This window comes from Carlito syrichta, unplaced genomic scaffold (genome assembly GCF_000164805.1).
Source record: "Carlito syrichta isolate Samal-C Ts95f unplaced genomic scaffold, Tarsius_syrichta-2.0.1 Scaffold274096, whole genome shotgun sequence".
Lineage (NCBI taxonomy): Eukaryota > Metazoa > Chordata > Mammalia > Primates > Tarsiidae > Carlito > Carlito syrichta.
In genome coordinates, this window is record NW_007218192.1 from 551385 (window position 1) to 570875 (window position 19491).

At 52.3% G+C, this 19491-nt stretch overlaps 2 protein-coding genes across 7 annotated transcripts in view; one reads left to right on the forward strand and one right to left on the reverse strand.

Moving 5' to 3' along the window:
* PSMF1 (proteasome inhibitor subunit 1) overlaps window positions 1-4074 on the forward strand; it is a 44662-nt gene extending 40588 nt beyond the window's left edge. For 2 of the 6 annotated variants that reach the window (XM_021709704.1, XM_021709700.1), the window contains exons 5-7: window positions 57-110; window positions 1255-1413; window positions 2989-4074. In XM_021709704.1, coding sequence (XP_021565379.1) covers window positions 57-110; window positions 1255-1413; window positions 2989-3061 — 286 coding nt within the window. In that variant the 3' untranslated portion in view covers window positions 3062-4074. Of the gene's footprint in view, window positions 1-56; window positions 111-1254; window positions 1430-1897 lie in introns of all 6 variants that reach the window. The other 4 variants (XM_008052406.2, XM_021709703.1, XM_021709701.1 and 1 more) reach the window with 3 other exon arrangements.
* Window positions 4075-15219: 11145 nt separating this feature from the next.
* TMEM74B (transmembrane protein 74B) lies at window positions 15220-16197 on the reverse strand. Its single transcript, XM_021709707.1, has one exon. It carries the CDS (start codon window positions 16158-16160, stop codon window positions 15462-15464), a length of 699 nt encoding a protein of 232 aa, XP_021565382.1. The 5' UTR covers window positions 16161-16197; the 3' UTR covers window positions 15220-15461.
* Between the last annotated feature and the right edge of the window lie 3294 nt (window positions 16198-19491).

Sequence of the window (19491 nt, forward strand, 5' to 3'; positions counted from 1 at the left end):
GGTGTCAGGTTCGGGCTCCTGGGAGGCATGCAGTAATTGTACCTTGTTTGTTTCAGGTGTGATCCCCTGGGCCCGTTTGCTGCTGGGGGAGAAGACCTAGACCCCTTTGGGTGAGTGCTGCTGGGGAGGCAGAGCCACACTGCTTACTCTTGGGCTTTCAAGCCTCAGCTCATCTGATTTTAGAGTTTTCATCAGTCACTTGCTTCGGAGTAAAGCAGGAAGTTGTTGCTGAGCAGTGGAAATCACTACCACTCACTCTGCTCCACCAGGCCTAGAGCAGTGCAGGAGGGCTCTGAGTGTTGGGAAGGGCTGAGCAGGCCCAGCGGGCAGCTGCTCTGTCATATCCTTGTCCCCTGCCCACCCTAGTGGAGGACAGCAGCCCTCCCATGGGTGGGTGGCACCATGAGGATGTATCAGGTCTTATTGAAGAGTGCCTGGCAGGCCACAGACCTGAGGGCGGCCCAGGCTGTTCAGAGGTTCCCTTTGTTGAGAAAGTGAGTCTTTGAGCCCTATTCGACTCTTTGTGGTTCTTGTGCACCCAGTGAAGTTATTACAGCTTCAGCTGTGCTCTATCTTCCCTGAATGATTCAGACTAGATTTTAATCTCTGCTGAAAGTGACCCCAACTTTAGCATCTCATTTATGGAAATTACTTAAGTCTGCAGCACACCTTGAGCAGTGACCTCAAAATTTGGGTAACATCAGCTCCTTCATCCTAGTGTGAGCACATGAGTTCAATTTATGGAATCCCATGAGGGACAGATGCTTTCAGGAATCAGACTTGAGCAACCCACAACCCACAGGCAGTCAGAAATGTCCCTGAGACCCTTAAGGGAAGAAGAGCAAAAAACTAGCATCACGAATTGTCTCAATGTTATTACTAGTCCTTAGACCCAAAGGAGCACCCTACAGAATCCTGCAAGGATTTTGCATTAGACCTGGCAAGTTCTGGCTCCTGCTCTTGATCAGATTGACCCCCTTGGGTGTAGGACATGGCAGGGACCTCTGTTTTTGGGACCCCTACAAAACCAGAAGCACTGGGCAGAACCAGCACTGGGCAGGGAGGTGTGCTCTCTGTGTGACATCGTGTTCTTGCTCTTGCTTGCTTCCTTCTAGCTCTCACAGCCATCCAGGATCTGCTTGGACCATCCAGAGTAGTCATCCCAGCCACTGTCAGTCCATTCCCTCTTCCCTTGCCTTTTCTCTAAGGCATTCTTTACTGTACCTGCTGACTCAGCTTTTCTTTTTGTCCCAGGTATCCGAGAGGTGGCATGATTGTGGATCCCCTGAGATCCGGCTTCCCAAGAGCACTTATTGACCCATCTTCAGGCCTTCCAAACCGGCTTCCACCAGGCGCTGTGCCCCCAGGAGCTCGCTTTGACCCCTTCGGACCCATTGGGACCAGCCCATCTGGGTAGGTAGTCACTCATGTAGGCTGATGGTAGTGCGGCTCCATATGGTGGTTGCCACTGCCTCTGCTCATTGCTGCCAAGAGAATGGAGGCTCAGCCAGGCCCCCGCCCGATGCCTCCAGGGAGTCCTCCAGGAGCTCCTTGTCCCTCAGTGCCTCCCTCCTCCCAGCTACTCCCTGGGGAAGACTCAGAGGAGCTAATAGGACTCAGTTCTTGAGAGTTAAGTATGTGTCAGGAACTCACTGGATCCTGGCATCAGCAGTCTTGGGTGGGGAACATGATCCATGTTCCACAGATGCAGAATTCGAAGTCCTGAAAAATTAGATAACTTATCCTAGGTGGGAGAGTTAGGATTCAAACCCAGGCTGTCCGCTCTATGCACCACCTCATCACCCTGGAGGGCTGACTCCCTTGTGCCAGGCTCAAGTCTGCCCGTGTGCCCCGGCCCCTCTGTCACTCCAGCTTACCAGCCCTCTTTCCATTCTAGACCTAACCCAGACCATCTCCCCCCACCGGGCTACGATGACATGTACCTGTGAAGGCCTCGAGAATGTAACATCCCAGCCCTCCCTCCACTCTCCTGGAGCTGCCGCTGCTGGCCTCATCAGCAACTGTATTCTTGCGGGCTGGGGGCAAGGGACTCTCCCCATGTGCTTGCAGGCTGGCTGGGATGACCTCCCCACCCCCAGTCAGAGCCAAGGCACCTACTACAGCTCTCCACCTGGCTGCATGTAGGTCCGGAAGAGAATCAGTGTGTGTCTCTCACCAGCTCCTCCCCACTTCCCAGGGGAGACTCCGGCAACATATTCCCTCAACCTGATGCAGTCCCAGCTGCAGCGCTATAAGAACAGAATGCGTTTTGGATGTTATTATTAAGAACCAAATGTCAATACAGAATTCGTGTTGCCGGTTTCCCAGTCTTCTCCTAAACTTAATGCACAGCCAGACTTCGGAGTTTTTGTTTCTGTAGAGCTCAGTGACTTATCTCCTGCCCAGGGCCCATTCTTGCTTCCTTTCATAAATTGCTGTTGCTCCTGCCATCACTAAGGTAGCTCCTTGACTGGCTGCATGGATGCAGATGAGTGACTGGAAATCCCATAGGCCACAAGGACTTTCACAAAGGCAGACACATTGTAGAAAGACTGCATCACTCTAACAGAGGCAAAATCTCCCAGTTGTTCCTACTCTGGGCCAGTTCTCTGGGATTGTCTGTGCCTGGGCAGCAGTAGCCTATAAGCAGAGGAATAAACAGATCTGAAGGCTAATCTCATTGGTGCCACAGGCTTACTGAATGACATCAAGCAAGTCCCTTCTCTGCTTAGGGCCTGTGCCTGCTAATGAAATCAAAAGTGCCTTTCCTGTTCGAAAATATTCTGGTGCCCTTTCTGTGTGGCAACCCCTTGAACATGGGGCAAAAGAAAAAGAGTGTAGGTTTCAGGCATCATGTGGTGCTTACCTGTAGTCTGTAACAGGGTTCATTTGTCTCTGGGGACCCACACAGGAACATGGGCTCTATCTGAGTGTGGTGCTCTGTGGCCAGACTCTCCAGATCTCTGGTGTTCTCCAGATCCTCTCCAGCCCAAGGCCTGACACGTGGGCAGTGATGAGCCCCATGCTGGAGTGGAAAGAGCACCATAGAGCACCAGGCTAAAAGGCATGAGATCAAGGTGTCAGACACTTTGACTCCTCAGTTAGCGTTTCAGCATGTGTGCGTCCTCCTACTTCTCAGCTCCTTGGATTCCTTCCCCTGTATTAGGACATGTTATTACCTGCAGGCAGCAGGCTCTGAGGCTTTTCTGAAGCATCTGCTAGGCTGTTTTCTATAGCCAGGGATTGCCTGTCTGCTCAGCCTGAGAACGAGTAGGTATAAACCAAAGTGACGCACCCAGGGTTAGTCCCAGATGGAGACGGGACCTGGATGGGGTGGCTAGCATGAGCGGCTCCCTGGGTATTTCTGGCAGTCCCCATGGTAAGCAGTTATTTAGTAAAAGACACCAGAAATGGCAACTGACCACCTTGAAGCCTGTAGAGCATCTCTGCTCTAGGGAAAGATTTAGGTCAGGCAGAGGTGCAAATGCAACCTAATTGTAGCCTTCTGCCTTGAGAGCTGGCAAATGGGTGGAATGTTAATTTTTATTTTGAAATTGGACCATACCTGCAACCACAAGGACTTGGAACAACTTGCTCATAGAAACATCCTTTATTATGAAAGGAAGCATTTAAAGGAACATCAGACTAGGGACCATCAGACAGAAGCAGGGAAGGTAGATAACTTTTAGGACCCTGATTTGAAGAAAAGATGAAATTAAAACAATAAATTTGCCACTTAGATTTCTAATAGCAAAAGTCAAAAAGATAGGCATATCCATAATTCTGTCTTCTGAAAACAGAAAATTGTGATTCATCTGCAGAATCGGCCATTTGTGTATGAGTCTCCTTGCATCAAGGATACTAAGAAACACAGACAGTGTCTTAGATGTTATGGGGAGAAGCGAATGGAGCCTTGAAGGACTTTCCAGTCAAGCTCTTGGTGCTTATGTTGGTCTGGGCCACTTCCCTCCTTCCAGTCATGAATAATCAAGTAGTGAATGGGAATATTTTGGGTGTGTGTTTTGTAGAGCCCAGAAGGTTGAAACCTTAACAATAAACATCAGCATTCAATGACCTGTTCTTTTTTTATATAACAGTTTTATTAGGATATAATTCACATACCCGTAAGGTTCACCCTTTTAAAGTATACATTTCAGTGGGTTTAGTATGTTTACAGTGTTGCACATCCATCACCATATCTAGTTCCTGAACATTTTTACCACCTCAAAAGAAACCTCATACCTGTTAGCAGTGACTTTGCGTTCCCACCCTCCCAGCCCTAGGCAACCACTAACATCTTTTCTCTCTAAAGATTTGCCCACTCTGAACAGTTCTTATAAATGGAATCACTCAATATGTGGTATTTTGTGTCTGGCTTCTTTCACTCAGCATAATATCTTCAAGATTCATCAATGTTGTGGCATGTATCAGGACTTCATTCCTTTTTGTGGCTGAAAGACATTCCATAGTAGGGATACATCACGTTTTGTTTATCTGTTGGCCAGCTGATAGACAGTTGAGTTGTTTCTACTTTTTGGCTATTACTGGATAATGCTATGAACATTCGTATACAAGTTTTTGTGTGGACAGGTGTTTTCAATTCATTTGGGTATATACCAAGGAGTAGAATTGCTGGGTCACATGGTAACTCCATGTGTTACTTTTTGAAGAACTGCCAGACCATCTTCCACAGCAGCTGCACCAGTTTACATTCCCACCAGTGATGTATGAGGGTTCCAGCTTCTCCACGTCCTCACCAACACTTGTTATTCTTCATGCTTATGGCCATCCTAGTGGGTGTGAAGTGGCATTTCATTGTGGCTTTGTCCTCTATTTTTTAAAAGAGAATTTTGACATAGGCCAAGGAAGGCAGTGACCAGAGCCAGGTCCCTTGGGGAGCTGATCAGGCTTTGGCTAGTGTGCTGCAGAGGAGTTGGATTTGGCTTTTGGGGTGGTTCTGGGTTGGATGCAGGGTTCTGTGTCCAGGAAAGTTCCTGTGACTTTCTCAGGTCTTGTGAGATTCACAGCATCACTTTTGCTTGGTTTGACATTTCATTTTTCATCCAAGTACTTTAGAAGTAGAATAAAGGTCTGGTTCTAAATCATTGTCTTTTGGTGCTAAAGTACCATACACCACTCGGGCCGATTCTGGGATCTGCCAGCCGCCCTCACATCCCACCTTCTCTTCCTTAGCTTGCTCTTCCCCAGTTCTTAGAGCTGGCCGTTTCATCTCCCTCCCTCCTCCCTCCCTTTTAAGTCAAGTCTCATTCTGTTGCCCAGGCTGGTCTCTAACTCCTGGGCTCAAGCTATCCTCTCACCTCAGCCTCCCAAAGTGTGAGATCACAAGCATGAGCCACTGTGCCCGGCTAGTGTTGGCCATTTCTTACTGCCCTTATCTGCTCGGTCATGGCTTCTGTCAGCCTCCATTGTGAAGTCATAGTCTCTTGAGACCTAAATGTGTCTTGTGTGCTCACAGTGGAGACTCTTCCTGTGCTGACGGTCAGGACTTGTTCACATGAAGTTTTCAAAGAGGTCACAAGCTCCCCACAGCCCCACTCTTTGGGATCTAGCTTCCCTCATGGCCTCCCTTCCTACTGTCCTCAGCAACATCTGTTGCTGATTCATGCTGCTTTCCACAGGAGGAAAGTTAGACTTGGCAGAGCAGTTCATACTCTCTGTCACCTAATCTTGTCTACTTTTATACATTTTCAATAAGACAGGTCCAAGGAGAGGAAAGAATCTACCCATGCAAGTCCCCAACTGCTTCTGTCACAAAACTTGCATGCTTGTGGGCCACTGTTGACTTTGTGTACCAAAGAAGACACGCAGAGGCAGGCCTCCAAGTCTCCAGCCCTTGATTAGCCTTGGATACCACAAGAGCCACCCTGAATCACTCTAGCTGTGCTTGGCCCTGGATCTGTCCCGGAAGGTAGGTCAGAAGGCAATGGTGACAGGCAGGATGGTGCACATTGAGGGATGGCAAGACCCAGGTGGCTGAGGACAGACCCTAGAAGGCAAAAAGCTGCAACGACAGGTTTGGACACCCCACTAGTGGCAGTGCTGGTGGGAGTGCCGGGTGGAAGACCCAATCCCTGCTTAGAGCAACGTGAGGCTGATAGTGCTGTGATGGAGGCTATGTTCTAGGTGAGCCAGCTCAGGTTCTAAGTGCTGCGAGACAGTGACAGGTTCAGGGGATGAGAGAGTGGGAGGGTCCTACCTGGGTGGAGTCCTGAGCTTCAGCTGCCGTCAACAGAAACAATGTCAGCTTTTCAACCAGAAAGGTTAGGGTCCATCATCGGTGTCATAACCTGGGGATGAGGCACTGCAGGACCACAAGCTACTGCCTAGGTCTGCGCCAGAGAGTGTATGCCCTTCATACTGCCATCTGGATTCCATTTAGCTTAGTTCCAAGTTCAAGGCTCAGTTGAGTGCATCTCACTGTTGAAGCCTACATCATAACTGTAGCGGCAAGAGATCCTGGGGAAATGTCTCTGTTCCCTTTTCTCACCTCTCCATTCAGGAAGGCACATTGGGACAGAGGTCAGGTGAGCCAATCTCCTATGACATCTGTGCGATGGACCATGACATAGATGGGTACCACAGCCTCTCACGCCTGAGCCTAGCCAGCTCCTGAGATGCCTGCTCTGAGTACACATTAGTACATCCTGGGCCCCAGTCCTGACCTCCAGGGAAGGGCCTTCAAATCTATTTTTTACAACTCCTTCCTGTGGCTCATGTGATCACACAAGTTTGAGAACTGAGGAGGGAGGGGAAGACCTACATCCTTGCTATTCAGACCACCAGCAGCAGCAGCACCTGGGAGTTTGTTAGAAATGCAGCTCTCAAGCCCCACTCCAGATGCTGAGTGAGACTCTGCATTTTAACTAGTTCTCCATGTGATTTATGCGCATTATAGAACTTAAGAGGTTCAAGTGTACACATTGTATGTCTTTCTTTCACCTGGATATAAGGTACCAAGAATGGAGTCCATCAGTCTTCTCGTTAGTGGCACGTTATGATTAATGCATGTAAGAACCCTTTTGTTTTCAGTTTCCCCTGATTTTACCCACGGTATCCACTCCATTGCCCCTGTGGGCATGCAGATGTGTTTCCTGTATCTTTACAAGTGCAGTAGCCTTATAGGATAGCATGTGTCATATCTTCAAGTCATAACTGTAATGAGGTATGATGCCCATTTTCTAGATCAGAAAAGGGGTTGGAAAGGTTCAGTGATTTGCTCATGACCCAGAGAGTCTCAGAGTCAGGCAGGCGTGGGGAGACTGCCAACCTTCCCTGTGAGGATGAGCTCCTGGGAGGCTTCTCTGCGCCTTGGGGGTGGGCTTGGGCCCTGCACAGGATCTGTCATCCGCCCCAGGCTCTACTCTCCTGGCCTTCTGAGGCTAGTATAATGGGAGCTCTTCCAGTGATGAGGTGAGAATGCAGGTCCAGGGCTGCTGAGTAACTTGCCCAGGGCCACACAGACCTCGGAACACCTGACTCCAAGACCAGGGCATTCCCATGAAACACTGCCCAAAGCAGTCATGGATGTTCCTGAGTGACAAAAATACAAGGGTCTCCTTCCTTTCCACCTCCTTGTCTCCTCGGCTAGGCTGAGCATTAAGAGGAAGGTGCCATATGAGTTCAGCACCTTGGTCAGCGCCCACCCCTCCCGGGAGCCGCCAGAGGCTCTTGGGCCAGGTTCGGCCTAACTGCTGCTCCCTAGTCCCGCGTGGCCCGTTCCTGGGGTAGTGCCCGGACCCAGGTGTCCTGCTTTCAGTACAGATCTCTTTCCTGTGCCTTCTTCAGACCAGAACTATGGGAGCAGTTTCATCCTTTGGGCTTCTTGGTTCTCAGGTCATAAATTCAAGGGAGAAGCCTGTGAAGAGAAGTTTTGGCCAGAGGCCTGAGCCATGATCACCCCAGGCAAAGCCCTGCCTGCTTTGGCTTTCCCCATCTGTAAAATGGAGATAAGGGTGGAGCCGACTATCCCGAGACCCTGCCCACGTGTGAGATGCCATGGGCCTGACTGAGCTCAGCACTCCCCGCCTGCCCTCCTTCCCCACAGAGCTTCCCAATTCACACGTAAACCATAGGGTTCAAGGTGGTGCTCACAGCCCAGATCCACCCCCACATGTGCCCTGACAGGCCTGCATGGTAATAAATTTGGTAAGATGCATGAGGGCGTGTAGTAAACATGAGTCTCAACTCTGCTCTTCACCAGCGGTGAGACATTTGGCAAGTCACTAACTTTCCTGTGCCAGCTTGTCCTCGTATGTGAAATGGAGGGAATGACAGGACCCCTCCAGAGGGTTGTTGTGAGGCTTAAATGGCCTAGAAGATGTCAAGACCTAGAAGAGGGTCCGGCACAGAGAGAATGATTAGAATCAGAGGACTTCACATGTAGAGGGAGTAGCTTGTTAACTGCTGTGTATAAACATGAAGGGTTTTTATCTGACTGACCTCTGTCAAATTCTCCTTTTTCATCTCAGCATCTTGGGCCCACCCATAACTAACTGGTTTTCAAACTCAGGCCAGTCCAGTCTAAACTTCCCTGCTCACATCCAGTTCCCAGAGGACTCTCCTGGCTCCTGCCCCTCCAGTGTGGAGGGGGGTGAGAAGTGTGAAGTGTCTTCACTGGCCATGATGATGAGAGTGGTGGAAGGAGGCAGTTTGTTTTTGTTGTTTTAGAGACAGGGTCTTGCTTGTTGAGCAATCCTCCTGCCTCAGCCACCCGAGAAGCTGGAGGTGTTCTTACACCAATTCATACTAGGTCTGGGGGTGGGGTGTGATTTTTTGAGGCTCAGTAGACCGTACACATACTTTTAGAGGGATGAGTACTTTGCCTGGGACCCTCAGGAAGGAGTGGAAGTCTGTCCACCAGAGGCCCACACTCATCTCCTTGTCATAGTATGCTGTCTCCATAGTCACCTGGCCACTACAGCTCCCAGCATCATCTTATCATCACCCGGAGCCCGTGGAACACAGAGGGTCTCCACCTGCTCTCGAGGCCTCAGAACACTGGGAGGGGATGTAGGACTGCCCTCCCTTCTCCCTGATCCCAGCCCCAGCCACTCTTCAACCAGCACGGGCTGTTCTCATGGGCCCCATCTTAGGAGTTCTTGGGATCAGGAGTAGAACTCATCTCCATGCTTACAAACACCCCAAGCTCCACAAGAGTGTTGAGCTCTCCTTACATTCTTCATCTGTTCAGTGCTGTGTCTCCAAAACCTAATACAGAGTAGGTGCTCAAATCTTTGTTGAGAAAATGATTGAAGACTGCTTGGGCACTCAGGTAGTCCGAGGCCTTGCAGCTCAACAAGCCTCCAGCTGGGAGGCAGGCATCAGTCAGCCCCCTCCCTGAGGGTGCCCACTTCTCCATGTATAGTGTGATAAGGGGGTGCTAAGGAATGTTGCCCCAGCAGGTGGCATCTCACTGAACATGCCCTTGCCTGTCGGCTCTGTGGCCTCACCACAATTCTCAAGCAGTGGGATAATCCCTTTCAGCACTCTTTACCTACACAAAGGTCCAGTTCTCTTGAAAACAGGCTCCAGCCACCCTGAGCCCACCCACTCCAGGGCCACAACCAGAGCAGGCACCACCTTTCATCCTGCCACTGTCCACAGCCACCGGCTTTGTCCCTTTATGTCACCTGCTGAGCCTGTGGACATTTGCACTTGGGCTCCCTGATGGCAGTGGGTGGGGATGCTTGGGAAGAGAGCCAGGTGGCCGGCAGGCAAGTCAGCAACAGTGACACCTCATCTGTGGGTGACTGACCCCCAGGCACAGCTCCAGTGAGATGAAATGTGGACACAGAGGAATCAAAAAGAGGACAGGGAGAGATTGGAAGATGGAAGAAGGTGAGGTGGGGGAAGACGAGGTGGCCTTTGCTGAACGCCCTTGGCCCTGAGTCAGTACTGCAACCCCTGGGAAGAGGTTGGCATGGGAGCCACCTTCTTCCCTGCCCCCACCCCCACTCCCCTGGGGCCAGCCTTCCTGCCAGAACCTTCCACTCACCAACCTTCCCTCAGGCCCAGGAGAGCAGCTATCGCTGCCTTGACCTTGGTGGCTCAGAGGCCACTTAGGGACGGGCTGCTGAGATGAAGGCCCAGAGCTGAGGTCATGTCCTCTAGCTGCAGCAAGAGCCCCGAGACAAAGGCTGGGGTGCCGGCGTCCACAATTCCAGACGCCTCGCAGTACCAGTGTCACCCCTGCTGTGCATCTGACATCAGAAGTCTTCCTGCTACACACATCTGCAAGTGATTACAACGGTTCCATGCATGGCGCCTGTATGAACTCAGTCTTCATAATGACCCTACTACCTAAGCACTGCGCTTGTTCTCCTGGTGGTGCAGCGCAAGCAACTCCCCCCCCCCCAGGCCTCTGCCCTTCCCACCTCCTCTTGACACTCCAGCACGGAGGCTGCGGGCCTCCCTCCCAGCCCCCTTCCCAGCACACAAGGGGTCACTGAGGCCTTGGAGTGCCTGGCCTTCTCCCCATTCTCGCCTCACACTGGATGCTGCCTCACTGTCTGAGATTCCTATTAGACATCCCTTCTTCCAGGAAGGCCTTCTCTGACCCCAGCTCAGTCAGGTGCCTCCTCTATACACACAGCCCCTGTGCATCTGCCTCATGCAGCAATCACACTGTCCTGTTTCCCCAGACAGCCCACGATCCACTCAAGGGTAGGTTTCGTGTGAATGAATGAATGAACATGAATGGCTGACATTTATTGAGTGATCGTGCAGTACAGGCATGGTGCTAAGTGTTTGACGGGTGTTTCATTTAGTCCCCAGAACAGCCCTAAACCAACAGGCCCGGGTGAAGGGCATCTCCCAAGGTAGGGCACAGCACGCTTTCTTCCTGACAACCCTTGCCCAGAACCCTGCCTCCTGTGGCTTTTTATAACACCCCCCTTTCCCCCTCGTCCTGCTTGAGTCAACGCTCTCAGCTTTGGAAAGCCCTCTGATCATGTTTCCTGCTTCCCACCCCTGGAGAAAGCAGAGCAGGAATGTTTCCAATGTTCCTCTGGAAAACCAGAGAGGTGGAGTGTTTTACCCGAAGGCCCACAAGGAGAAGGTGACCAGTAGGACCTGGCTCTCCTGGTTTCCAACCCTCCCAAAATGCCAGGGTGGAAATGGTCCTAGACATTTCTCCCCCTACTGTAAGGGGGCAGGGAGCAGGAAAGATACCGAGACACCAGCCCCCTGTGAGGAGGAGAAACTTGACTGTTGCTGTGAGGTTAGCATCCTGGGAACTGCAAGGCCTGTGGCTGGTGGGGAAAACGTTATCAATCATCCAGAGGATGCCCTGGCTCAGAGTCGCCTCACAAAAGGATGTGTCCTTGGCTTCTGAGCTAGGTCAGACATGAGAAAGCTGTGTGTGTGTATGCACATGCACATATGCACAGGTGTGTGCATAGATGTGTGCATGTAGAGAGGACAATTTGAAAGCGAATCCCAGGAAAAGGTACTGCTTCTTCCTAGGGATGGCCAAAATGCTGCTGGAATCACAGGTATTTTGGCTGAGCTGTGGCTGATATAAGTGAGCAGATGCAATTGTGGATACTGGATATGGGGCTGCAAAGGTCCAGGCCCACACACACACGGTCCTTGAGTGGAGAATGATCAGGCCAGCATATCTCACAGACTCCTAAACACCCAGCAAATGTCTCCTAGGCCTAGCTGGAGCCTGGCTAGGTCCCAACAAGGCTGGGGGAGCGGGGTCTTCATCAGGGACAGCCCCTGAGCTCTTCCATGTAAAGCCATCCTAGCACCTAGGGAGAGGGAGGTAGATGGGTTCCCAAGCACCAGTTGCAGGGCCCATGACACGGGACACCCCTTCAGTGCTCCCAGGCATGCACTCTGAGCAATTGTTTCTTGTCTTGAGAGGACTTCAGGAGGCCAGGAAGGGACCATGAGACTCCAGGACCCTGCACAGAGCCTTACTCCGCTGGTGGGCATAGGAACCTTTTGTTACATGTATTCATTCATTCATTCAATGAACACCTACTATCTGTCAAACATGTTTCAAGCACTGGGAGTACAGCAGAACCAGCTGGACCACCACACCAGCCCCAGAGGAGCTCACAATCCAGTGGGCAGGATAGAAGATAAGCACAAGACACAGCCTTCGGGAGCTGACCAGTGCTCTGGAGAACATGAAACAGGAGAAGAGGGAATGGAGGGTCTTAAATAGGTGGTCAGCAAAGACTTCATGAGAAGGTGATGTTTGCTCCTACAGAGGTAAGGGAGTGGACCTTGCAGATATGGAGGAGAAGTGTCTTCCAGGCAGAGGGAACGGTGAGTGCAAAGACCCTGGGATGGGCGTGTGCCCAGCCATGCTAAAGAATTGCAAGGAGAAAAGTGGGGTGGGATGGGGGGGTGAGGGGGCAAGGGGGGAAGACAAGGCCAGAGGTACGGGGCCCAGTGGCTCAGGGCCTTGTAGGCCACTGTGAAGGATGGACCCAGATTTAGGGACCTGAAGCTTATGCAACTTAGGGGGCCAGCCTTAAGATAGATTAATCAAAATTACAACATTCAGTTCAGGGTCTCGGAAGAGGCCTTGAAAGGTGAGAGGCCTGGACACTTATGCTTTCCTAGTCTTGTTATAAACCCACCTCTGGCTGGCGTTTGTCTGGAGTAAGCACAAGTCATAGGAGAGTTGGAGCGGAGCAGTGACCTGACCTGACCGCCCTCCTAACTGGCTGTTGAGTGAAGGATGAACCAGGGGCCAGGGCGGCGGTGGCAAGAGAGTGAGCCAGAACACCAGTGAGCAGCCTGGACCGGGCCATGACAGCGAGGGTGGACTGACTCTGGAGCAGGGCTGACAGGATCTGCTGAGGGGATGCATGTGAGCTGTGAGAGGAGAAAAGCCGAGGGTCAGCCCCGAGGTCTGGGGCCTAGTCAAGCTATGCCCAGTCAAGGTGAAGGAGGAGAGCATTACTGTTCCCAGAATGTGTATCCTGGAGTCCTCAACTCTACCTCTGCCACCCCTGAAGCAAAGCATTCATCAACCCCACTTCACGGGTAAAGAAACCCAGACTCGGAGAGGTGGGGTGGCTTGCCCAAGGTCACACAGCCAGGAAACGGCAGAACCTGGATTCCAACCTAAGTCTCACCAACTCCAAAATCAATGTCCATTATGACACAGCAGGCAAAGCAAGGTGTGGGGACCCTCGCAGTGTGTCAGGAGGGTGAAGCAGTTCCGAGAGGTCAGGCATGTTCCAGCAACCACAGGGCCCTTAGGAGGACTCCACAGTTACCCCCAAGACTCCTGCCGGTAAAGCTCTCAGCTCCCATTGCAGGCTCCTCCTTGACTCCTCCTTAAGCCTGTTTCTGATCCACCAGCTGGGAAATCTCAGCTGCAATCTTGGGAAAATGTTTTTGGCATCTCTCAAGTTTTCTTAATTCACTGACAAGGTAATAACTGCCTCGATCCATTATACGCATTTTCTAAAGGAGTTTCTACATTAGAATGCAAAGCAAGCTTCTCTGGCTTAAAAACCTGAGATTCCTAGGATTTAATCTTTGAACAGATTTAGTCCCTAAATACAATACACTGCCTTTAAACTGATACAAATTGATGGTCCCATATGCACTCACTCAACAGGTTGAGTATCCAGATATGTCTCCCATGTCACAGGAACCCATATGATTAGGACTGATGTTTATTATTGTCACTGTGGATTTGAAAAGTCCCAACCCACATTTGGGATGTACAATTTTACCACAGCTTACCTAGAACAACTCACGCGAGCCTGGGAGAAACGGACACATCTACAGCAGCTCAGGACTTGCAACTCTTTCACTACCGCGGGGCTTTGTTCTTTTCAAACCACACCCCTGCGACACCACAGCAGAGCCTGGGAGGCCATCGACACCCTTCACCCCCTCCAACCCTCCCCCTGCCCCTCTGCCTCTGGAAAACCTGCCAGCAGGAGCAGATATTTGATCTGTCATAGAAGCTGGGATATTGCACTGCCCAGATGTTCAACTCACTGAATGGAGGGCTCTTGTTACAGCTAATCAGGGCCTGTCTACCCTACAGACCCTTGCCCATCCCATCTTTCTACCCCCAAGAGACAGAATCCATGGCCCACATAGCCGACTGAGATGGGTAAGTGGGACCTGCATTTGGCAGGGGGCTCACTAAAATGACCCCTTGAGGATCTTCATGACAGCAACCTGGAAGGCATGTGCCCTTGAAGCCCTCCAGGACCATTGGGACTGGAGGACACCCCCCATGGTCCTCAGACACCTGCATCCCCTCCCACAAGGGCCTTCTCCCTTTCCTTGTCAGGAGTTCTAGAAGAGTCTGGAGGAGCCTGGAAACATTCCACAGATGGTACTCAATGTAGCCACACGTCCAGGCCACTGAATGTGCCCAATTTCTCCCCATGTAAACCAGGGCTGCACTTTACTACTAAGTGGGGGAGAGTGAGCTTACAACTTCAGCATTAAAAAATCTTTTTCTGCTAGCAAAATAAGGTCAGGAGCAGGAGACATACTATCGGGGAGGAGAAGCTGAGGAAGGCCTGCGTCATGCCCATAGAAATACAACAAAGCCCTCATCTTTTCTTGTATAAAAGATCCTTCTTGCCCACAGAACTGGGGAAAATTGGGCACTTGGCTTTGTAAAATGTGTCACTGCAGAAAATTAGTCACTGCAGGAAATTAGACCCCCAAGACCAAAAGGCTGTAGCACTTTGGATTTAACCCAGTCTGAACAGAGAGCTCTTTAGCAGGGCCATGAGTGCTGCTGACTGGCTGCCTGGTGGTCACCAAGGTCAGTCCAGAAAATGGCAGGAAGAACAGGTAGTGCCTGGTGGACACCTTCCTCCCCTGAGGGGTGGCCAGAGGCAGAGACTGGGCTCCCACTCCCAGGGCAGAAATGGAGGGGCCAGAATCACCAAGCATCCCCGCCTAACTTCACAGACAGGGCAGCTAAAGCCTGGGGTCAGGAGGATCACAGTTCACAGATGAGTCAGTGAGGGTCCAGGGGTCACCCCAGTGTTGGCTTCCCCCCCATTATGAAGCCACCGCCCACCTGAGATGGTCAGTGATGACAGGCCCCTCCAAGGTCATCCAATACCCTCGCTCAGCTGATGAGGATGGCACAGGTCCTGGAATTCAACAAGCTGGAGGGACGGGACGGGACGGGCAACCTTGCAAAGAGCTCCCAATCCTTGGAAATGCCAAGAAACCTCATCCTCCAAGAGCAGCAGTTTCCAAACTTTTGTATTTTTAGCAGCAGAAGCCATCCTCCAAACCAAACCTTATGCAAACCCTCAGCTCCAAAACAGATCCGTGGGCGGCTCGCCCGTGGGGCCTTGCTGGCCCGAGCGCTCCTTCCAGCACCCACTCTCCTTCCTCAGGGCCCCACGTGGAGCTCAGGCTGAAGCCCCAGGCCTGGGGACCTCGAAGCACTGGAGCGCAAGCAGCCCGACAAGGTGGGCTCTTACTTAAGACCCCTGGAAAGCATGACTCGTCTCTGAGACCTGGACAGCTTCGCTCTCCACCAGGGCCTGGCCCCCGTCCCCACTCAGCCGTCTCATGCGCAGGTTAATGGAGCCATAGGTCTTCCTGGGGCCCCTGCCAGGGACGAAGGTCCGGCGGCGGTACAGCTCACCCTTGCACAGGGACACCATGAGCAGCACCGACAGGAGCATGCCTCCCACCGTGAGCAGCCCCAGGCCGGCGATGATGCACCTGTCCAGGTGGGAGCCCAGGCGGGCGTAGTACATCTCCAGTCGCTCCATCTCCCGTGCCGTCACTGAGTCGGGGTTGACCCGGGCCTCTCGGGGGATGGCGTACGCTGTCACCACCAGGAGGATCCCACTCACCAGGAACACCAGGGCGGAGACGAAGCCATAATCCACCGGGCGGCTCACAGGCTCCAGGCCTGGCCCCTCCTCTGAATGCAGCGACAGATCGTCCCGCTGGGATCGGGGAAGTGAGGGGATACCCGCCGGGGGGCTGGGAGAGATGCCCAGTCGCGTGTTCCTGGGGTTCTGGAAGTGGGTCTCATGCTCCTCTGAGGAGAAGCAGGCGTTCTCCACACCCTCCCTGGGTGGGGCCCCTGGGCCCAGGGAAGCTAGTCTCCTGGGGGCCTGGGGACCATCGCTCAGTGCCTTCAGCTCCAGACCAGGGGGAGATGCCATTGGGAAGGAGGGCCCCAGTTCATCCCTTGGGCCCTTGATAGCTAGAAGAGAAAAGAGAAAGTCAGTTGAGTTTAGCATATCTCTACCAGGTGCCTGCTGTGAAGGATGTCACCCTGGTTCCTGACCATGGAAAGTGCCCACCTGGAGGGCGATGCAGGGGAGGGAGGGATGAGGAACAAGATGATGACAGAGTGATAGATATTGTGTATTATGATGGAGTACATATCAGGTTTAAATCCCAGCTTCAGGAGAGCTCGGGCAAGACTCAGTCTTCTCATCTGTGAAATGAGAATACACAAAATGCCTTTCTCATCAGGTTGCCATGAGGGTTTCGCAGAAGAATGCGTGTGAGACCCTGGCCCATCCAGTCACCGGACACCAATGTATGAGCTGAGGATGATGGCAGGGGTGGATGGAGATGATGAAGCTGCTGTGAGAACAGAGAGGAGAGAGTCAGGGAAGTTTCTGGGAATTGGCAGCACTGGAGCCAGACCTCAGAGGAGGAGCTGGAAATTCCCCAGCCATGAGAGGGGATGAGAGCATTCTGGGAAGGGGGACAGGATGCCTCGGAGGTCAGCTGGGGCTGGCTTACCAAGGACTCTGAGAGCCAGGCCAGGGAGCCAGCGAGCGATGGGGCACTGAGGTGTTGGAGCGGGAAGTGCCAGGACCTGCCTGGCTCTCAGAGGATAGGAGGACTGACCAGATGAGAAAGAGCAGAGTGGAGAACAGGGTCCAGCAAGGAGCCCAGTGGGTCAGCCTGGATGAGAGGCCAGGAGGAAGCAAGGAGAGAGCCCTGACCGAAGTCAAAGCCAATGCTTTGAGCCAAGTCAAAGCAGGAGTGGGCCGGGAGGAGCTGAACAGGGTCCACAGGAGAGGAGATGAGAGGGAGGAAGGGGTGCACTCTGTGCTGCCAAGAGAAGACACCCCCCCAAGCCCTGAACACCCGCCACCCCAGGTAGCACATAGACGTCCCACCAACTTATGATTCAGGGGACATCCTGAATTTTGCTTTATTTTATTCCTGGTCTGTTCGTTTGGTTTTGGTGAATTAGTTGCCAATATATAAAAAGCAAAAGAAGGTCGGGTGCAGTGGCGCCTGTCTGTAATCTCAGCACTTTGGAGACCCAGGTGGGATAATTGTCTAAGCCCAGGTTTTTGAGACTAGCCACACAGTGGCTACACAGTGAGACTCTGTCTCTACAAAAAAAAAAATTTGTTTTAAAAAATTAGCCAGGTGTGATGGCACACACCTGTTTGTAGACCTAGCAACTTGTGAGGTTGAGGCAGGAGGATCGCTTGAACCCAGGAATTCAAGGCTACAGTGTGCTATGATCACACCACTGCACTCCAGACTGGGTGACAGAGTGAAACCCTGTCTCAAAAAAAAAAAAAAAAAAAAAGCAGATGATCTTACATTTTAAACTGTGGACTCTTGGTTTCTCTTGCAAAATGGAGAATCTGGCCACCTAGGGCCTCATCGCCTTGCAACACTCAGCTGGAGTTGGTGATCGGGGTTGCCGTGTTTCCCCTACAGGTGCTGCCTCAGCCCCCGTCCCTGCCTGGCATGGATCATTCCTGATCCCACAGCAGCACCACACCATTCCATGTATACGCTGATGTCTTGCAGGCACGTACACCCAGGGTCCAGGCACACAAGTTCTAGGGGGTACAGAGACCCCCAGGGGCAGGGCAGAGAGGCTCACATGCTCTGGTGTGTCTACACACACACACACACACACACACACACACACACACACACACTCTTACTCACTTACTGCATTCTCATGCCAGGTTTATTCTCCAGCAGTCCTGTGTATGTGTGTTTAACTATGAGCAAATGAATGAAGTGAGAAGGAATGAAATGAATGAAACTCAAAGTGCCTCAGTGCAAGAAGGTGCATTTCCAGTCTTTCTCACCTTCCTTCCAATATGTACTTGCATCAGACACCTCCTCGGAGCACACACAGGGCCTTTCATGCAAATACAAGGCCCGTTTTCACTTATAACCCGTTCCTATCACTGTCTCTCCCTTTCCAGAGTCCCAATGTAGCAAATGTTTACTAAGCACCCGCTACCTGTAGGACCTAGTACTTGGCACTTCACTCGGGAGTACCTCATGTAACCCTCATCCACCCCACAGCCGGGAATTACTATCTCCATTTTACAGAACATGGCCAAGATCCCATTGCATGTATGAGGGTGGGGGCAGGAGCTGGATGCTGGTTTCCTAAGAATCATGGCCACCCATGAACCTGCAAGCCCACACGCGCCTGTGCTGGTGGCCTCACTCTCCCTCCTGCCCTGGCTCTTCCAGTTCTCACTCGTAGACCCCCCACTTTATCCAACTGTTTGACAGCAGCCCTGAACATCTCCAGGGCAGGGATATGCCTGAATTCCATCTGGTCCCCAGCCCTGGCCGACTCCTCTCACTTGCCCGTGAATAGACAGAAAGGAGAAGTGAGAGATGTGTTGGTTGACATTTTACCCTTAGTACCAAAAGCATTTTTTTGAGTGCCTGGCCACAAACAGGGCCCGGCAGTGGATGCCACATGGGTGCTCAGATTTGCCCACCCCCAGCACCTTCCACAGACCCCAGTGCCTGAGGTGGGGAGGGGACAGGGATCCCTTTCCCAGACTGACACATTGATGCCACCATATCCCACAGAAAACTGGCACTCAGAATGTGGGAGCGGGGCTTGCCTTTGGCCTGCAGAAACCCAAAACTTTTTCCTTGGAATGTGTAGTGAGGGGACAGAAACAAAAGAGGCTCCCTCTCCCCCAGAGTTAGGATGACTCTCGGTTTCTTTCCCGCACAGGCCCAGAGATACCCACTAGTTTTCACAAGGGCATGCCCCAGTCAGTTACCCAAACACAAGCCGAAACAGACAGACACATGTGCTCCTGCACGCCCCTCACACCCACAACCCCACCAGTTACCCTTCCATTTCACCTGCAGTCGGACAGGTCCCGGCAGGAACTCCAGTTCCACACTCGCTTCCCCCAGGAGTCGTTCCCACAGGCAGTACCCACAGACACCCGGAAGCCACGCGGTGTGACCCACAGATCCGCGGGCCACTGGTCCCCCCCATGCCCGAGAGCGTTAGGACTTGTTACACACACACACACACACACACACACACACACAGCCCCCAGGACTGCTCGGATGTGCCAAGCCCCTCCGGGCTCAACACCCCACCCTCTGCGCGCACAGACACCCACAGACACACGCACGAGTTGTACACAAAGCCCGGCGCGCGGATCCGCACACGCAGTCCACGCCGCCGTGCCCAAAGTTCCGCGCAGCCAGCCCCAGCACGCCGCTGCCCGCCGC

Coding starts and splice junctions, on each gene's coding strand:
- TMEM74B (XM_021709707.1), bottom strand. CDS start 16,160: ATGGCATCTCCCCCTGGTCTGGAGCTGAAGGCACTGAGCGATGGTCCC.